We start from the raw sequence: 21786 nt of genomic DNA on the forward strand, positions 1-21786 counted from the left end.
CCTGTTGGAGAAGTTTTTGGATGTGCCTAGGAATTTGATACTTAGAAGGTCTCATTCATCTATTTTTCTTCATTTCTTTCAGAAATGGTTGAATGTTGGCCAATTTTTTTGGCACAATGATTTTTTGTGTCCCTTGCATCATCTTTTGATGCTTCCTGTAGCCTGCAGTTTTTATGGCAGTAGAATCCTTCAGTTATTTTGAAACCTGAAGTGTGAATTATTATTTATTCTTTTAACTTGAAAAATGTTCAGTATTTTCTTCCTTTTGGTTTTCTAACTCCAGATCTTTGTATATTTCATTATAATACATTACTTTGTCATCTCAAGCAGTCTTTTGGAATTTTAGCTTTAGCTCTTGCTTAGTCAATCCCCCCTCCCCATCTGCTTTAGTTTTTCTATAATTCACTAGCAAGTTTCAGAGTCTATTCTGACATCTATTTTGGTCTTTTCTTTCTTGCTCTTTTAAATTATATTTTGCTTTCTTTATATACAACATCTTTGATTTCATCTCACAATTCTTTTGGGTTTTGGTCAATCTGTTGTTTGGGTTTTTTTTTTTAAATTATTTTATACTGGTTTACATATGAAGTTCATACACATTGTTTTTCCACACAAAACCTTTCCCGTCTTTCCCCTTTCCTTTACCAGTCCCTCCCTCCACCCAAATTGTGCGATCCTATACCAAACTTATTTTGAGATGGCCTTTAAATTCAGATGGCATATGTTCAAGGTAGGAGCCCTATTGGCACAGTGTGTTCATGTAGCTTCATGTTGTTACCTGAAAGACTGATAGTTCAAATCTAACAGCCTCATAATGGATCAGAGATGAGACAATCTGCTTCTACAAAGATTTACAGCCTTGCAACCTCTAAAAAGCAGTTCTATTCTGTCCTATAGGTTTTATATGGTCTGAGTTAACCTATTGCCAATAGGTTTGATTTGGTTTATACTCAAGGTAAAGTGCTTGTGTGTAGTTGTTGTTTAATACTGTTGAATGAAGGTGTTTGCAATGAATAAGTCATTAGTTTTGCACAGTTCTATCCAGAAATTGCTAACATAATTTTTATCACCAAGCCCATATTGCCCAGCAACTATTTAATTTTATTTCCAGTTTTAGCGTCCCAGTTACCATCTTGATGCATGTTTGGTTAATTTATGCATAAATCACAAAAAATTCTTTCATTGCTTGTCTCTGACATTAGTGGTTGATGTATATACATATATTAATAATGGTTATACTGATTTATCTTTCTGTTATTGTTACATACCATTAAGTTGGAAATGACTCATAGATGACCCTCTAAAGTGGATTTTCAGAGGCTATCAATAATATGGTAAGATAATGCCCATCTTTCTTCTGTGGATCAGTTGGTGGATTTGGGCCTTGTGCCTTTGGGTTGGCAGTACAATTCCTTATTACTAAGCTACTAGAGCTTCCCTACAGGACACTCATCTTCCTACCATTGTTGTTAAGTACTTTTGGAACCAACCAATAGCTGACCCTCCAGCAGATTTGCAGAGGCTGTATATTGTATGAGAGGAGATTGCCCATCTTTATCCCATGAAACAGCTGGTAGTTACAAACCATATGCCTTTGAATCAGCAGCATAATTCCTTACCTCTAAGCCACAGGTGCTCCCCATCTTTTTATAGGTTTATGGATTTTATCCTATTGCTAAGAGCACTGTATTTCAGGAGAAATATTGACATTTTCTTTTTTAAAAAAATTTTTAATATTTTATACTGATTTGTTTACAAAGTTTGAATACAAACAAGTTTTTACAAAACAAAAGTTTTTCACAAAACAATTTCCTATGCACACCCACGTTTATCGTGGCTTTGTTCACAATAGCAATGAGTTGGAAACAACCCAAGTGCCCATCAACAAATGACTGGATAGAGAAGCTATGGTATATTCACACAATGGAATACTACACTGCATTGAAAAACAAGGTACACTTGCAATATTATTAAAAATGGGTGACGCTGGAGGACATTATGCTGAGTGAAATATCTCAGTCACAAAAGGACAAATACTGCATGGTGCCACTGTTGTAGAATGGGACTGACATCAAGGTTGGGGTAAGACTAAAAAAACTGGATAAATTATGTATACTGCGTTGAACGAGATGAGGGAGAGAACAATTTAAAAATGATATATAATAAGGTGTTATGGTTATCACAAGAGTCCAGAATTAAGGTTGCATAGTGGAGTGTACTCAGAGCGGTGGTGTGTGTGTGTATGTTTTACTTTTCAAAGAGAGGAGCGAACTGGTGGGGTGGGGGGGCTGGGCAAGGAAATAAGTGCAACAGTGAATGAAATCCAAAATCTCTGTAAATGTTCATTAAAATTAATAAAATTAAAAAAAAACCCGGAAACAAGACAAAACAATTTCCTTCACCATCCCACCCATTGAATTGTGCGATCCTATGATTAACACTCCACCCCTGCAGATCCTTACCCCTCCGCTTCCCCTCTCCCCCTCTTGAAAGTTGAATTCCAATTCTACAGCAACGAGATGTTGATGAATAAAGTCGTAGTTTGAAATCAGTAAAAAATGTGTGTCAGGCTAGTATCTTTTCATATTACCTATTTAATGTGTATGCTGGGCAAATCAACTGAGAAGCTGGACTATATGAAGAAGAATGTGGCACTAAGGAAGACTAATTTTGCAATATGCAGATGACACAATCTTACTTTCCAAAAGTGAAGAGGTCTTTAAGCACTTATTGAAGTTCAGACTGTAGTTTTTAGTATGGATCACACTTCAATAAAAAGAAAACAAAAATTCTCACAACTGAGCCAAGAAACAACAAAGTAATGAGAAATGGGGAAAGATTTGAAGTTATCAAAGATTTAATTTTATTTTGATCCTCAATTAACACCCATGGAAGCAGTACTCAAGAAATCAAATTATTGGTATTGGTTTAGGCAGATATGCTGCCAGGAACTTGTTCGAAATGCTAAAAGGCAAGGCTGTTACTTTAATGAATCAGGAACTCAGTTGTTTCATATCCACGTGAAAATTGGACAATGAATAAGAAAGACTGAAGAAGAATTGATAACTCTATTCTAGTGCTGGTGCAGAATATGAAATATACTACGGGCTACTAAAAGAACAAACAAATCTGTAATATAAGAACTATAGCCGAAAGAAAATACTTCTTTATCAGCAAGGACGGTGAGACTTCATCTGACATCCTTTGGGTATATTATCACGAAGGAGCTGGAGTCTTCCTGAGAAGGACATAGTCAATGAGTAGTCAATGAAAGCGAGGAAGACCCATATTAAGATAGATTGACAGGGTGACTGCAGCAGAGATTGTTCAGATGACACGGGGATTGGTCAGGGTTCACTATGAGTCAGAGTTGAGGCAACACCAGCTCAACCACAACAAAAACAACGATACAGCCATTCTCTGATTCTCATTGATTGTGTCATTCTCTTTATCTCTTTCTTCTCTCTAATAATCCATGCATCTCAAAACACTTTGAGTCATTCAGTGTGCTAGAGCGATTTGTTTGTTTGTACATTTTGCACATTCTGCAGCTCTTTTCTTGAATGACCTTTTTGTCCTCTCTAGGCCTCTATATCCCTTTCGTATCTAGACTTTTCATCCATCTGTCAAACTACTGTTTTGTTTTGTTTTCTTTAAAATCTAACTCAGGATTCTTCATTCTGAGAGGTTGTTCCTTGTTTATATTCTCACTGTACCTTCTATATGATACTTATTACACTGTACTGCCATGATTTATTTCCCCCTCCTTTTAAAGTTTTAATTTCTTTAAAGTTGTATTTTTATTTGTATTTCTTGTACCTAAACTCAATATACACTTAAAAACTGAAAGAATAGATGAATGAATAAGTTCAATAGTTAAGTGAACCTATCTTAGTAGGTTTGCCTTCTTAAGATCACCATTTCATCAGAAATACTTTTATGAACATTTGCTGCTAAACACTCATGAATTCATTCCAATTTGTAATGAAAACATCTCTGGTTGGGTACCTTGAATTTACAATCAATAATTAGCTCTTAATTGAATTTATAATTGCTTGTGTAATGCTGTTGTAATCATGGACATTCAGAATGTTGATTTTCCAGGCACAATTTTAAATTTAAATTTTATCCTACTTTTGTTAAGTTACATGAAGAAAGAAGGAGCAGTAGGAGTGGAAAAATCCCAAGGAATTTCTTAATTTAGGTATGTGAAAGAGTCCAAAAAAAGAATTTAAAATAATATTCCATCCAGGACTGAGGTAGGGTATTAATCCCTAATTAAATTCAGTACTTTAATGCAAGAGCAAATAAGGAGAGTGGGGGTATAAAAAATGATTCCTTCCACAGCTTCTTATCCCTATTCTCTGATATTATTTATAATATTCTCTTTTATTATTTATAGCACACTGGGATAAATAGATGATGCTGTTCACTGTTGCAGGCCAGTGACTCTAGGGTTTTGGCTGCTCAGTCCCACCTGGCTGTACAGAACAGGAAGATCAGTATCTTTACGTATCCATAATCCCTTTGCAGCAGACGCGGGGGAAGTTTTACAGTTTAACAAAGGGGTGTAGAATCTACTTTCAAGGACTTGTGCTCCTCGCCTTAACAAAACTTAACAAACTAGGAAAAGTTGAAAATAAACAAGACAGACACACACTGTTTAAGTTTCTAGGTAGATAGGATTGTGTACATCAGTCATTGGGGCATACTGGAAACATCTAGAAGCTTCTAAACATAAAAACAGTAATGCTATCCTATCCCTGTTCAATTTAATTAGAGTCCTGTGAGGAGAAAGATGAAGTGACGTCGATATATTTATAAAATTTTTATTGTGTTTTGTAGAGTTACTTAAAATATATCATTTACTAGTTTAACAATTTACAAAATACAAAAATAAGAGCTCTAGTGGCCTAGTGGCAAGAAGTTGCACTGCAATCCTGAAGGCACACAGTTCAAGACCACCAGCTGCTTGGTGGGAGATGGACGGACAATCTCCATCTGTGTAATTAAATGTCTCTGAAAACCAGCTTGAGGGTGAGCTATGGGTCGGTTCCGACTTGACAGTAAAACAACAACAGTATACATTATCTCCAATATCTGTTGCCAATTTTTCCATCCCCCTAATAAAAAACCCTGCTATGTAAACACGGATTCTCCACTTTCCCCATCCCTCCTACCCTTGGTAACAACTATTAAATTTTAATCTCTATAGTTTCCCTAGGGAGCTCTGGTGGCCTAGTGGCAAGAAGCTGTGCTGCAATCCCAAAGGCATGCTGTTCGAGGGCACCAGCTGCTACATGGGAGAAGGATGGGCACTCTCCTCCCTTGTGATTAACTGTCTCTGAAAACCCACGGGAGGGTCAGCTCTGGGTTGGTTCTGACTCTGTGGTACACAACAACATTTTGCTGAGCCTCTCTTTCTCATTGCCCTGAGTTGGAATCATCTTATAAGTGACCCTCCAGCAAATTTAATGTCTCTGTAAATCACACCAGAGGAAGCTGTCCATCTTTTTCCCCAGGAGCAGTTGGTGGGTTCAAACTGCTTGCCATTGTGTTAACGGACTAGGCTATTAGAATCCCTTTTGTCTATTCTGGGTATTTCCTAGTAGTGAAATAATATTAGTCCTTTCGTGATTGACTAATTTCTCTCAACATAATGTTTTAGATCTGTTCATATTGTGGTATATGTCAGAAACATTAAAATTTCTCTTGATGATAGAGTAATATTCCATGTGTGTGCCACATTTTGTTATTCCAGACATCTATTTGATAGGCATTTTGTTCATTTCCACTTTTTGGCTATTGCAAAACAGTACTACAAGCAACACTGATATATCTTGCGTTGCAGCTTTCAAGTCCCTTGGGCATATAACCAAAAGTGGAATTGCTAGATCATATGGTAGTTTTATATTTAATTTTATGAGGAGTCATTATACCATTTTCCATAGTTGTTGACTGCCTTTGAGTCAAGCACGACTCATAGCGACTCTAAGAACAAAAGGCCTGAAGCACCTCTACAACTATCAATATTTATCAAAGTTCATAGAGTTTCTGGAGGCATGTTGTTTAGGAAGTGGATGCTACTACTGCTTCCAAACCTGTCATAGCATGTTATTGTTATGTGCCATTGAGTAACCTGTGATGTATAGCGACCCTATCTATTTACAGCAGCTCTGAACCCTTCCTTGTCCTAAGTCAGTCTCACTAATGCTGACAAACCAACTCCCATTGCCCCAGTTACTGTACCAATCCATCTCATCCTGGGTCTTCCTCTTCAAAACCTAGACCTTGAAGGAGATTTGAGACTGAAGATATCCTTTGGTGAAAGATGAAATTAAGGTAGCTAACACCTTGCCAGAAGTCCAGGCTGGGTTTAGAAGGAGTCATGGTACTAGGGTTATTGTAGCTGATGTTAGATGGATCTTAGCTGAAAGCAGAGAATACCAGAGGAATGTCTATCTGTGTTTCATTGACTATGCAAAGGCGTTTGACTGTGTGGATCATAACAAACTGTGGCTGACTCTGAGAAGAATGGGAATCCCAGAACACTTTCTAATGTGAAACCTATACTTGGACCAGGAGGCAGTCGTCAGAACAGGGCAAGGGAACACTGCATGGTTCAAAATTGGGAAGGGTGTACTCCAGGGATGCATCCTATCTCCATACCTTTTCAACCTGCATGCAGAACAGATTATCCGGGAGGCTGGGCTCTATGAGAAGTGTGGCGTCAAGATTAGTGGACAATTTATCAACAATCTGTGTTATGCAGATGACACCACCCTGCTTGCTAAAACCGAGGAGGACCTGAAGCACCTGCTGCAGAGGGTCAAGGACTGTAGCTTCCAATATGGATTGAGGCTTAATGTCAAGAAGACAAAGATTCTCACCACTGGACCAATTGGTAGCATCAGGATGGATGGCCAAGAGATTGAGATTGTTCACAGCTTTAGTTTGCTTGGCTCCACAGTCAACACTCTTGGCACCAGCAGCCAGGAAAGTAAAAGGTGCATAGCCATGGGAAAGTCTGTTATTAGGGACCTCTCCGAAGTACTGAAGAGCAATAGTGTCTCTCTGGAGACTAAGATGCATCTGATACAGACCATGGTCTTTGCAATCACTTGTTATGCATCAGAGAGTTGGACAATGACCAAGGAGGATAGAAAGAGAATTGATGCCTTTGAGCTGTGGTGCTGGAGAAGAGTATTGAGAATACCATGGACTGCTAAGAAAACAAACAGATTCATCCTGGAAAGGGTTAAACCGGGTGGCTCCTTGGAGGCAAGGATTCTGAGGCTTAGCCTAACATACAATGTTGTGAGGAGAGACTGGTCCTTGGAGAAGAACATCATGCTTGGTAGGGTGGAGGGACAGCGCAGGACGGGAAGGCCCTCTATGAGGTGGATTGATTCAGTGACTGGGGTAATCGGGATGGGAGTGTCAGAGACAGTGTGATTGGCACAAGACAGAGCAGAGTTTAGGGCTGTTGTACATAGGGCCGCTACGAGTCACAAGCAACTCGACAGCACATAACAACAACAACAACAACAACAACACCCTTGTAGGAAAAAGGTGTTACCTGATCAAGGAGATTAGAGATAGCTCTCAGATCGTGTCTTGTGTGACTCCGTGGGTTCCCCACACTGTGTGAGTGAGGAGGCCACCCAATTAAAAATGTACCATATTTTATTTCCACCACCAATGGAATCAAAGCTCTGCTTTCTCCATATCTGTAGTGTTAGCCTAAAAGTTGGCCTTTTTTAACCATTATGGTTAGTGCCCTCTGGTCTCCAACTACCTTAACGGTAGAAACATGGTCTTGAAAATCAGCATGGTCTTGCAAATCACCAACATCTGTGGGGCTAGGATGAGAGAAAGAGTACTTCCCACATAGGGAGGCAAAACTTGAGGCTGGCAAGACATGTGACAGCAAGACTTGAGGGCGATTGGAGCAGACCCTGTTGGTGAGACCCTGGTGATGGTGTTGGAGAGACAATGACATTGCTGTGGAGAAACCACGGCAAGGTGTAAGCAGGGAGCCCTGAGATAAAGGTCACAGCTGAAAGTGTTTGCTCTTCTGGCCAGATGCTTAAAGGAAAAACTGACTTATAACTGTTCTGATAGAAACCTTGCTGGATGATTTGAATTTGACTGCTGAACTGAAACCAGAGCCTGGATTAATTGAAGAAGTTTGCCTTGAAACTTTGTCTAAAACCTGCACTTGTATTGTGACATATTCTTTGCCTCCCCCACTCTCCAACTTCCTTCCCTAATAAACCCCATTGCTGGTGCCATATCTGTAAGTCTGTGAGGCAGCAAAGAATAAATGAACCTCTTTCTGTTGGTGTGGCTCAGCTATGGGCTCTTTATCTACTCTTATCTACTTTCTACTCTGGGACAGTGAGAGGCTTTGCTATTCTTACTCTCTCTGGCCCTTTCAGAGACTCTGTGGCCCATGTGTCATTTCCTCCTCTTTAGGAAATGCCATTATCAACATACTAACTTTCATTTTTTGTTTATTTAAAAAAATCTTAGCAATTCTAAAGATAATGAAGTGGCATCTGATTGTGGTTTTAATTTGCATCTCTTTAATATCTAATGATCAGTCAACTTGGTGGTGTGATGGTTAGGTTTGGGACTACTACTGGCAGCATCAAAGAAGAAAGATATGGCAGTATCTTTTCCCCTAAAGATTGCATCCTTGGAAACCCTATGGAATAGTTCTACTCTATCATACTGGGTCACTATTTATCAGAACTAACTTGATAGCAACTTAATTAATGGTTAATGATGCTGAACATCTTTTCATATGCTTTTTGACCATTTGAATATCATCTTTGATGAAATGTCCATTTTGTCCATTTTCAATTGGATTGTTTATCTTTTTTCCTTGTTAACTTATAGGAGTTCTTGATATATTCTGGATACTAAAGCCTTATCTAATATATTATTACCCTAAATTTTCTTCTATTTTGTAAGCTGTCTTTTTGTTTTATGGATAAAATTCTTTGATGTATGTTGGTTTTAAATTTTGATGTTATCTCATTTATCCATGTTGTCTTTTGTCACTTGGGATTTTGATGCCACATCTAAGAATCAATTGTTGAAGGCTAGGTCCTAAAGTATTACCTCTATGCTGTCGTCTGAAAATTTTATAATTTTAGGTTATACAATTAGATCTTTGATGCTAGAATGGCATCAATATTTTAGAAAAACTCCCCACTGTGATTCTAAAGTGAGTTAATTGACTGACAATTTAGAAAAAGAGAAAGACTTGGTAAGGGACCTAAATTCTCTAACTTAAAATGCTTTGATTTGTTACTTATACCTAGTGGGTTTGACATGGAGACATTTGCGTTTTATTATTTTTAATATTGCATAAAAAGCTTAGAACTAGTCAATAATAAAATAGACTGTGCTTAGTGACTGCAGCAGTGGACTCTAGCGGGTCAGGAAGTGTGAAGATGGCACAAAAATGGGACAGCGTTGGGTTGTACTCAAAGGCACCTAAAACTAACAACATCTTAAATTGTAGCCATATCCCTAGGAGGAAATAGCCTTAGGAATTTTACTTTTAAACTTAATACTTACAAATATTAATGCCTGTTGAGTTTCTAAGGAGTAATAACTTGGAGAGATTTTAAATAAGGCCTTGAAAAGTAGGTAGAATGAAGATATACAGAAGATATGGAGTAAGGTGGAAGGTTGGGGTTCCCAATGTAGGAGCAGCAAGAGCACAAGGGAAGAGGAGACATAAGAGAAGTCCAGGTAAGAAGTTGTTATTGTTGTTGTTAGGTTTCTTCATGTCCACCACAACTCTGTGGTGGCTCTATGAATAACAGGTAAGAAGAGTATCATAGCATTTAAGACAGGGAACAAATGTAACTGATAAGGCAGCTAAAGCCAGCTGTGTATTTAGAGGACACAGGAAAACTACAGAGATTTCACACTTCTATGAATTAAAAATGACCATTCCCAGAACTCCTTTGATCACTTGTCCAATGATTATATGGGTGACCAATAAATTTCATTGGACACTTTCTAAATGCCAGGACCTATTTATAAAATTTTTGTGTATGTTGTCTAATTTAGACTTTACAACTTCATGAGGTGGGCTCTGTTATTGTCTATGTTTTATAGGGGAGGAAATTGAAGCACAGTTTTTGTGATCCTTATACATTCAATGATAATTTTTCTTTTATGGGCTTGACTCAAAGTTCCCATGAAATAATTCAGTGGCCAGTGAGTTGTTTAGTTAGAAAAGAATTTTACTATGCCTGGGTAAGAGTAGAGGTGGTATTTAGAAATAAGGTCAGATAAGGAGCAGAATAGCCAAGGCACTAGAACTTGACCATTCCTTGTCGATATAAAAGAATTACTGATATTTTGAACAGGGGAATAGCATGCTGGAAATTTTTGGTAAAGCCAAACTGAAAAGATGGTCAGTAAAGAAAAGTAGGAAGTAAATTTGACTATGTAGGAAGTTACTGTCAATAAGCTAGGAATAAAGTGCTAATGAACTAAGTTAGAATGATTATGATGGTAGCAGAGAGAAGAGGATGCCAGAGTCATTTTGACAGTTCTGGTGACTTGAGAACACACGTGAATGGATGAGCCACAGGGAGACTAGGATGACAATGTTGATAAGGAAAGGTGGTGAGTTGAGTAGTAATCTCTTTTGAGTTTTATTTGGGTATTGGTTAATTCCTGCATGGAATGTTTGGTTGTATTTAGTATCCTAGCTTTAATGATTTACTTTTACTTGGATAGTAACATTGGTCTCGATCAATCCATTGCCTGGATTATTTTTAATGCCTCTTGACTGTACGTTTGGTCAATTTCAGGCTACAGAAGTTGCTTGTGTTGTTCCTTTTAGGTGCCATTGAGTTGAATAGGATTCATAGTGACCACAGATCTGAATTCTGCCCTATTCTAACCTATTATTGTCTGGTAGAAATATAATATTTGTCTATTATCTTCACTATCAGGTTTTCAGACCAGGATGAAGAGGGCAAGATCAAGGAGAAGTGCATTATTTCTGACCCCTCCTTTTCCATGGTGACAGTTCAACGGGAAGACAGTGGAATAACCTGGGAGACCAATTCAAGTCGGTCATCTACTCCCGTGGCCTCGGAAGAAAGTCAGACTTCTGGTGTGTGTAGTCTGGAAGGGTCCACTGTGAACTCTCCTCCAGGGAATGTTTCATTTATTGTGGATGAAGTGAAAAAGTCTCAGAAAAGAACTCATAAGTCAAAACATGGCTCACCATCCTTGCGTCGGAAGGGCATAAAAAAGAGACATTCTTTAGAAGCCCAAGAAGAAATTCCAGTAAACAAAAATGACAATTCCTTGACTTCCGAAAATAAAGCCTTAAAAATCGAGAAAGAAAAGTCATCTATTGGCATTTATGATAAAATGAGAAAAAAGAAAACTGCCTCAAACACACCACCTATTACCGGGGCAATATACAAAGAACACAAGCCATTAGTGTTAAGGCCTGTCTACATAGGGACAGTTCAGTATAAAATTAAGATGTTTAATTCAGTTAAGGAAGAATTAGTTCCTCTGCAGTTTTATGGAACATTGCCCAAAGGTTATGTAATTAAAGAAATACATTATAGAAAAGGGAAAGATGCATCCATTAGTCTAGAGCCAGATTTAGGCAATAGCAGTTCTAATATAGGTTCCAAAATGGCCAAATTAGCAACTCATAGTATAAAAGAAGATAAAGAACAAGAGCTTACTCCATCTTGGAGAGATGCACTCTCCAAAAGATCGACTTTTACCTCTTCGTTCAGTCATGAAGATCAAAAGAAAAGTCATGTTGGTTCCCCCCAAAATGTCATATCAGTACCTAGGGATACAGTTTCCTCTTATTCAAGTAATGACATGATAGAACAAAAAGCACAGCTCAGCTCTCCACAGCTGGTGCCACAACTGCCAGGGGATGCAGCAGAAACCCACGAAATAGAGCCTTCTTCCTCTGTTACACCTGTTGCGTCTCCAACTGTGTTATTGGAAACAGCAAAGGAAGGTTTTGAGCCTGATTCACATGAAACTGTGATTACAGAGAATGCTGATTCAGTCTCACCATTTTTAGCTGATGAGCTAAAGAAAGAAGAAATGTATTCTGCTGACCACTTCATTTCCCTAGAGACAGAGAAAGAGTCTCTGGAAGCACCATGCCTGGAAGCATCCATTCAGGAAAGTGCTGGCACAGGGAAAGACCAGCTGGACTTGACTTCCTTAGAAATGGCAGAACCAGTCACTGAACAAGTGGCCCCTCTTCATCATGAAGTTGAAGAAGGTAAGAAAGAAAACATACCTGAGCCAACCATTCCTCTTCCTGAACCTCTAGTGTCAGGAGAACCAGAGAAAAAATTGTTAGAAAGTCCCCTACCGATGGCTGCTCTCCCTGAATCCGAAGATTCTAATTTTGTAGAAGAAGAAATCGTAGAGCTTGGTTATCCAGAAAGTCCTTTGGTTTCTGAGGAGTCATTTCCACCACGAATGGCTCCTGAATTGGAGGAAGAAGGGGAGTTCCTCTCACCATCGGTAACAGCATCGACACCTGAACAAGTAGTGTTCTCTGAGGAAGAAAGAGAGGAAAATGAATCTGTGTCTACTGACTCTGCTTTTGTATCAGAGCATTCAGTCCCTCAGGATGTGAGTCATAAACTAGAGAAGAAAGAAAGTGAGTCAGTGGCTCCATCCTTTGTAAAAGGTAGATCTGAACGTGCAGTTTTGTCAGAGGAAGAAATTGAGGATGTTGTGTCTTCTTCCCCAGCCTCAGAATCTGTGTCTGAATACTCTTTCACACCATCCATGACTGAGAAGATTTCTGAAGCCCAGTCTCCACTGTTTTCCATGGTCACACCAGAGCAGATGGTCCTATCAGGAGAAGAGGCATCAGAAAGTGAGTGTCGCACACCAGATTCTATATCTGCTCCTGACTTTTCCGTTCCACCTCATGCACTGAGAGAGTCACAGAAGATAGCAGTTGACAAAAAGACCTCCTTAAAGTCAAAAGATCTTTCTGAGCACACAGATCTGTCAGAAGAAGAGAAGGAGGACATAAACTTGGGCAAAGAGGATATAGGTAGTCAATTTATATCAGATTCAACTAAGATTTCCCAAGATGCAGTTTCACCAAGTGAAACAAAGGAGTCTCAAAAGAAAGTAATTGATGATATATCTCAATTAAAATCAAAAGGTGTTTCTGAGCCTACAGTTCTGTTAGAAGAAGAGAAGGAAGCCATTGGCTCAGATGAAGCGGACCTAAGTGAGCAGGTCTCATCAGACTCCACGATGGCTTCCAAATACGCAGTTCCACCAAATGAAATAGCAGAATCTCAAAAGAAAGAAATTGGTGATATTTCCCAATTCAAATCAAAAGGTGTTTCTGAGCCTATAAATCTTTCAGAGGAGGAGAAAAAGGACTCTAGACTGTTTTCTCCAGATGTGACTCCTGTATCTAAAAATTCCCTCCCTTCACACACATCTGAAACAACTTCTGAATGCCAATCGCCACCGCTTTCAACTACCCCATCTGAACGCATGGTCCTCTCAGAGGAGGAAGCAGAGGAAATGGAGAGGTACACGCCCTCATCCATCCCTGCTTCTGAACTTTCAGTGTCACCACATGCAGTTCAGGAGTCACAGAAGGAAGACATTTCCCACAGGCCCTCTTTAAAAGGGGCTTCCTCTCCCATGAATTTACCAGAAGAAGAACAAGAAGACATTGGGCCTTTTTCTCCAGATTCTGCATTTGCATCAGAATTTTCATTCCCACCATATGCAACTCCAGAAGCAGAGAAAAGAGAATTTGAGCGTGATTCTCCAATATATTTAACGTCACCATCTGATCATACTTTTTTGTCAGATGAAGACACTGAAGAAGCTGAACTGTTTTCTCCAGACTCAGCATCCCAAGTTTCAATCCCACCATATAGAGTCCCAGAAACAAAGGAGAATGAGGTTGAGCCTGATTCACTGTTGAATGCAGTGTCTGCCTTAGAACACTCCTATTTCCCAGATGAGGAAGAAATTGGATCTACAGCTTCTACACCTGTACCCGAGGATTTCAGTTTGTCACAGAAACAAAAAGATGAACCTTCCTCTGTGATGTCTGTACAGGGAGACTTGAGTCTGCCACCTTTAGCAAATAAAGCAGAGAATGTAGAAACGAAGTCAGATGCTCAGACAACCTCAACATCTGTCTCTGAATATCTTATTTTGTCCCAGAAGCAGAAAACTAGAGCAACGTTGGCTCCTGAGTCTGAAGACTTGACTTCTTCACATTTAACTAATGAAGCAGAGAAGGGAGAAATGAAGATGGGTTCATCAGTGTCTACACCACCTGCTTCTGTACCTGAAAAACCATCCATGGGAAAAGAAGATGCCAAACTTGGTTTGCCTGCATCTCAGGACTCATCATCACTTGACTCAGTCCATGCAGTTAAGAAAGAACAGGAGCCCGAGGCGTCATTCACTCTCAAAGCTGCAAATGAACAGATGGATTTGTCAAAAGTCAGGAAGGAAGAAACTGTGCCTGATTCACAATCAGCTACAGCTCATGCATCTCAGGATCAAAAAATGGAGCCTCAGTTCCCAACTGTTCCAGGGCCCGGGATGAAATATTCAGCTACTCCTGACTTGGTAGATGAGTCAAAGAAGAGTGTTAAGCCCAATTTAGCTCTCACTGTGACATCTGAAGTGGAAAAGAGAATGTCAAAGAGTGAGTCTGAAGTAATAACACCACAGTCCACTCTGAAGGAAACAGTTTCATCCAGACCTGAGGTTTCATCGACAATGACAAAACAAGTTAAACAGGACTCTCAAATAACAGTTCCACCTAGGGTTTCACGTTCATCCTCCTCAGAGGTGGCAAAGGAAGTTGAGCGTGGTCCACTTGTACCACCATTCTCAGCACCCCCAGAAGAAATAAAGAAGGAAGTCGAACCCACTTCTTCCACAACCCCATCTATAAGTAAGAGTGACTCGCGTTTAATCAAATTAGCAAAAGAAGACATCCCACCAGACTCACCACTTCCCACTCCCTTGGAACGATCAGTCTCAGAAGAAAGAGCCAGTGAATTAGGAGTTGGCTTGCCACCACTTATAACATCTCTAGACAAGCATGTAGTTCCTAAAGAAGAAGAAAAAATAACAGTTAAAGGTGCTCCTTCTCCCACGGAAACAACCACAGCTAAATGTTGGTCAGAAGCAGAGAAAGAAATTGAATTTGATTTGCCTCCCAGTGTGGCCTCTGAATTAGAGCACTCTACATTATCAAAAGTGGAAACTGAAGAAATTAGCCCTGGGCTGCCAGTTACCAAAACATCTTCAGTGCATTCAGATGTGTCTAAGGAAGTAAGGATAGAAAAGGAACAAGGTCTTTCATTTTCTTCACTCCTTGACTCTGAGAAGTTGATTTCATCACAGAAAAAGAACTCTGTGCTTTCCTCAGAGGTGTCAGAACCGGAAACATGGCTTTCCACCAAAGATGGTGCGATAAAGAAGAAAGAAAACGAGCTGCCTTTGTTACAAAATGTGTCACCTGCACCCAGACAGACAGTTCCAACAGGCAAACATGAGGAGGCACCATGCTCTCCTAAGCTGGAAAATTTAGTGCCAGAAGATTTAGCACCAACATATACTACAACACCTGAAATTTCAAATAGTTACTCACAGCTAGGAGAAGAACCTCAGAATAAAGAAATCAAACCATTCTCCCCCCAGGAAGTTAGCTTAGGGCCAAAAGAAGCATCTACCCCTCTGGCTGAAGGAGAAAATCTAGAACAACTTCAACCATATACATTTTCTTTTAAAGGATTATCAGAAGAGTTGAGCAATTCTGCTGACTTTAAAATGGAAGAAAAGCAGGAAATAGGCCCATTACCACCAAAAGCAAATGTCAAGTCACAAGTGATGGAAAATCTTTTAACTAAATTGAATGAAGGAACTGGCCAACCAGAGCCGCCCCATGTACCCCAGAGTAGAACAGAACCATCAAAGATACCCTCTTCTGAGCTCCTTGTGGAACAAAAGAAGCCTGGAAAAACACTTTGTTCAGATAAAGCTGTCAAACTACCTGATGTAAGCGGCTCTTTAGCAGATAAGCAAGATTTGAGTTCTTCTGTGAAAGAACATTTGTCTTTGGAAGAATCAAAATCTTTTGAGAAAACTGAGTTGACAGATATTAAAGAAACAAAAGAGAAAGAACCCACTGTTTCTCCAAAGGATGAAAACGGGATGTTGGAAAAGCCAGAGAGAGATTTGGCCAGTCCCCATGAAGAGAGAATGCTGGGACACGTGCAGCTGGGTCCCTCTGGCAACAGTGATCTGGTGACAGAACAGCTTAAGGCTGTGTTGTCAGAAGAAGAGTCTAAGCGAGAAAGCAGAGAGCAGGTCCTGCCCCAACCTGCGAAAGAACCTCACTTATCCTTACAAGAATTAGTGTCTACTCCAGACAGCTCCAGTGGTGGTGTCGAGACACCCTCCCCTAAAACGGGCTCTTCTGATGAAAGAAAACCAACACAAGGACCAAAATCTATTTTCCCAGCTGGAAATGTGGAGAGAAATACAGCTGAGGGAAAGCTGGTCCCTTCTTTTGTGGGGGGTGAAAAAGTGATATTAGAGAAAGCAACTGCAGACTTCTCCAGGCCTGACAAAGAAGAGAGGTGGGAAGAAGTTAGAGTGCCTTCTGAAAAACTACTTCAGAAACTGGTTCCAGGCCCATCAGTGGAACTAAGCGAGTTAGAAAGAATTCCCTCATCAGCCCAGATAGCAGATGCAAAATCTCCCCTAAAAGAAAAAGAAGCACAAAGGACTACACCTTCTTTACCTGGAGAGAAATCACTGGAAAAATCAGAAGTGGTTACCTCAGAGGTTTTAGATGATGCTACACCTGCAGTGAAAATACCCATGCGAAGAAAACCCCTCTCTTCAATTCAAGTGCATGAGGAGCCTCAGCCTCGAGAGTCACCTGAATTAACACAAAAGCCGCCGGAGCAGCCAAAGGCAGTGGAGCCAGTGCTTCCTGAAGCAAAGGGAAAGAAAGGAATCTCATCTCTGAAATCATGGATGTCCAATTTGCTTTTTGGCTCCAACACCGCAGATAATGAAGCTGCTGAAAAAGAAAATTTGGAAACTCAGCCAAGCCAACCTACTGAAAAAGTAGTGTCTGTGACAGAGTCTAAAGGTACGATTCCCACCACCCCTGCTGATTTTAGTGCCCCTGAGAAACTGGCTGATCATCCCTTATCTGAGACAAAGCGTAAAACTGCTGAAGAATCCAGAGCTGCTTTATTTAAACCTAGTGAAGGCCAAGGCTTTCAAGAAAAATCTACATTTTTATCAAATGTAGATGATTTACAACGACCATCCAGCACCAAGGCAGTTAGTGAAGTTTACGGGAAGAAAGAAACTCCAGACTATTCGGGGAAAATGGACCTAAACTCAGAAGTTGCTCCTACTAATGGTGGAATTGAACCCCCTTCGCTCCTGGGTGAGAAGTCAGTCCTGAAAGAAGTCCAACATGGAGTTCCTGTTCCCACCACTGAGAGTAAAACACCTCAGATGCCAGCAATCTCTCCTCCTTCTGCATGGAATGTTTCTATTCTTATGAAAGAGTCAAGAAGTGATCAAATAGAAAATTCACTCTTTTCACTTAATGCAGATGATAAGGTGCCACAACAGCCCAAAATGACTTCATCCCATTTTGCAAATGAAAGTATCACAAAGGAATCAGAGAAGTCAGAGTCAGTATTGTTGCCGGTAAAAGAAGCCAAAGGTAGTTTAATTGAGCTTGGTGAAGACAGAGGAAAGAAAGAGATTCCAAAGCCTACTCCCTTGAATATTTCAGAAGAAAATAACAAGCTTGTGTCTGTTAGCCTAACTGAGGAGAAAGAGAACATTGAAACCAGATCACGTTCCTTGGCAGCAAAGAAGGTACTGGCTGGAAAACAAGAAATTCTGGCCCCATTAGAGCTTAGTGATAATAACGGAATACAAGAGGCACCAAGTATACATGAACGTAGTTCTATTAAAGTAGAAGAATTGAGTCAAGATAGGCACACAGTTCATACAATTCAGACATCTAAAGATCATCTGTCTGACTTGCCGAAACAATCTGGTTCAAAGCACTCTTTGGAGGCTCAGGAAGATGTCCACCTAAATAAGCCATGCTGTTCAGAGAGCAGCAACTATACTCAATTTATAATGAATGCTTCACCGCTAAAAAGTGAGAAAACAGTTCTCACCAAAGAAATATCTGTGGAGCCCAAAGACACATGTGCAACAGATGAATTTACAGTTACTAGTAAACCAGCTGGACTTTCTGAAGAGCAAAAGAGTGCCTTCAGTATCATTTCTGAAGGATGTGAGATATTGAATATTCATGCTCCTGCTTTCATTTCTTCCATTGATCAGGAGGAAAGTGAGCAAATGCCAGATAAGTTAGAATATTTGCAGGAGACATCCTCACTTAAAACCAGACCAACTCATGAAGACAGTGAGGCACGTCTTTGCCATGAAACATTAAAGAACAAGTTAGAAGATTCTGATGAAAAAGTTCCATTATTGAAAGAAAAGAAACAAAAGGAAGCTCATAAAACAAAAGAAGAATTACCCACAGATTCAGAAAATACTGAGTTATCCTTTATGAAGCCCACTGTTCCCAGTGAAGAGGATTATTTTGAAAAATATACTTTGATTGATTATAACATCGCCCCAGACCCAGAAAAACATAAGTTTCCACAGAAATTATGGGTTGAAGAAGAATTCTCAAAGGGAGTTTCAGAAGAAACTATTACTGTCCCAGAAACTTCAGTGGATAGTGCTGTGGAACATGAATTTGACTTGGTGAAATTGGATGAAAGCTTTTATGGACCAGAAAAGGACTACAGTGAGTTATCTTACCTGGAGACCCAAACATCTTTGGTTATCCAAGAATCAACTGATAGAGATGTTCCAAAGGGTGTAAATAGAGACGTGGACACAAAGTCACCTGGGATGCCTTTATTTGATGCAGAGGAAGGAGTTTTGTCACGAACACGGATATTTACAACCAGTCCTAAAGATATTAAACCAGAACATTTGGAGGAGCCACCTGCACTAGCATTTCTATACAAGGATCTGTATGAAGATGCAGTTGGAGAGAAAAAGAAGGAAGAAGGGGCAGTTTCTGAAGATGACAGTGTGAAGTCTGAGGCATCCTTTCCAAGCAGAAATTCTGACACTGATGACGGAACAGGAATGTATTTTGAGAAGTACATACTCAAAGATGACATTCTCCATGACACATCTGTAACTCAAAAGGACCAAGGCCAAGGTCTGGAAGGAAAATCAGTTGGTAAGGGTGATTCATACCAACCGATAGCTGCAGAAGGGGAAATTTGGGGGAGGCTTGGAACTATTTTGGGGGAGAGGAGTTTGGAAGAGGAACAGAGAGCTGTTTGCAGCGAAGAAATCTCAGAAGGCCATGTGGAGACAGTTGATGATGTAGCGATGCAGAGGAAAGCTCCCATCAGCGAGGAAGTCAGGGTGGTTACCCAGAAAATAAGCTACGCAGTTCCATTTGAAGACACTCATAATATTATGAAAAGAGTAGAAGAAACTAGTGGTGAGGGTGCCGAAGCAGGAAATGTAACTCCAGAGGTTGGTCAGAATGTCCCTGTACAAGTATCTTTCCCAGAAGAAGAATTTGCATCTGGTGCAATTTGTGTTCAAGAAACATTGCAAGAAGAGCCTAGAATAGTCCCACCTGAACCACATGAAGATAGACTCTACAATAGTCCTGTTCAAGATGACTATGAATTTACTGAGTCTCTGAATTATGCAGTAGTCACTCACAGCACTGCATCAGAAGTGTGCTCAGACTCTACACCTGAAGATGTGCTATCTCAAGGAAAGCTATCTTTTGAGCACACCAGTGAAAATGAATTTGTAGGGGAGGAGGAGCCAAGTATGTCTGCTGAACCCACAGAGTTAGACAGAGAGAAGACAGACCAAGATCAATTATCATCAGAGTTAGTAATTGAGAAGGCACCAAATGAACCGAAAAAATCCCAGATTGACTCCTATTGTTACACTTGCAAAAGCCCAATTTCTGCTATGGACAAGATATTTGGCACCCATAAAGACCACGAGGTTTCAACGCTTGACACAGCTATAAGTGCTGTGAAGGTAAATATACTTAAAATCATTTAAATAATTGGTGATATAAATTGAGCAAATTCATGTCCATATGCTTTTAATTTTTAAAATGATCAGCATTTGATATGTGCACATTAGACAGAACTGTTAGTTTGCAAGCAGTTATTTCCTTAGTCAAATGTCTTACATCAGTATGACAAACATTTTTGGGTACATACTTTGTGTCAAGTATGATCAGTTTAATGTAACAGTCCTATGTGTTTTAAATTCTAATCTCTGTGATGTTAAAGAGTGAGGAATAGAAGTGGCTTTGTAAAAATATGACCAGACTTATCTACTCAGATTTTTAGGATTTTAATGATTGGATTAAGAAGAGTTTCCTTAGGGGTATAGTCTATAAAGAGATAGTCAATCTTATTTGATGAAGGGAGATGGTCTGCATTGACATACAATTGAACTCTCTGGCAAAAATCTAGAGAGCTTTCTGTCTGATCTGCATCTGGCTATCTGGATCACGGTCTCCATACTTACGTCAGTGGCCTGCCACACTTGCTGACTTTGGATTTGTCAGTTTCCAAAGCCAGCTAGCTGTCTGTAACCCTGCTTCCTAACAATGACCCTGGGCACATCAATTGCTGGAGCCAGCAGCCTCCAACAACAGCTTCTTGAGATCTTGCCTGCCTGCTGACAACTGAGACTCGTTAACATGCCCATATGCCTCCTTGGTACAGGAAGTAAGGCCATCAGGAGACGTATTGCATCAGGAAAGTCTGCAGTCAAGGACCTCTCAAAATTACTGAGGAGCTATGATGTTGGTATGAAGACTAATATGTTCTTGATTCAGGTCATGGTCTTCTCAGTCACTTCCTATGCATTTGAGAGCTGGACAATGAGTTAAGAATTACAGAAGGATGCCTTTGATGTCTTTGAGCTCTGGTGTTGGAAAAGAGTACTGAATATTCCATGGATTGTCAAAAGAACAAACAAATATGTCTTGGAGAAGGTACAGCCAGAGTGCTCCTTGGAGGCAAAGATAACAAAGCTTTGTCTCACATTCTTTGTGCATGGTGCTATTCCTTGGAGAGGGACACTGTGTTTTGGAAAGTGGAAGATCAGTGAAAAGAGAGGGAGACCTTCCACTGGGTGGATTGACACAGTGACTCCTACAGTGGACTCAAGTATTATGAGTATCAGAGATTATGAGGATGGCACAAGATAGTATACGGTTCATATCTCTTGTTCATAGGGTTGTTATAAGTTGTACTCAACTTTATGGCACCTACCAAAACAGACTTGTCAGCCTCTGCAAGCAAACGAGTCATTTCCTTACAGTAAGTATTTCATATAGATATATTCCGTCAGTTTTGCTACTTTAGAGAACATAGCCTAATACAAAGATAAAGAATATAGACTTATCAGAGGCATTTTTTTAAGGTGAAATAATGGAAGAAATGAAAACCTTGAGTAGCAGTATGGAAGGCTGGTGGGAATGGAATGATGCAAGAAACATCAAAAGAAGGGAGGACTAGACAGTCACTAAGCCAAAAAGAATTGTTTGGTGTTAAAACATTTCAGGAGGTAGCATATGATCAAGAACTGAGGATCCTGAAGTAAGAAGTTTTAGCTACA

General features: G+C 39.9%; 1 protein-coding gene across 1 annotated transcript in view; it reads left to right on the top strand.

Annotated features, from left to right (window-relative positions):
• The window catches only part of LOC102843550 (cardiomyopathy-associated protein 5-like), a 148979-nt gene that overhangs the window by 45680 nt on the left and 81513 nt on the right, over positions 1 to 21786 (top strand). The window contains exon 2 of the mRNA XM_006889884.1: positions 10989 to 20187. Coding sequence (XP_006889946.1) covers positions 10989 to 20187 — 9199 coding nt within the window. The remainder of the gene's footprint in view (positions 1 to 10988; positions 20188 to 21786) is intronic.

The sequence above is a fragment of the Elephantulus edwardii genome, unplaced genomic scaffold, assembly GCF_000299155.1.
Source record: "Elephantulus edwardii isolate Elephantulus edwardi_28Jun2011 unplaced genomic scaffold, EleEdw1.0 scaffold00082, whole genome shotgun sequence".
Taxonomy (NCBI): domain Eukaryota; kingdom Metazoa; phylum Chordata; class Mammalia; order Macroscelidea; family Macroscelididae; genus Elephantulus; species Elephantulus edwardii.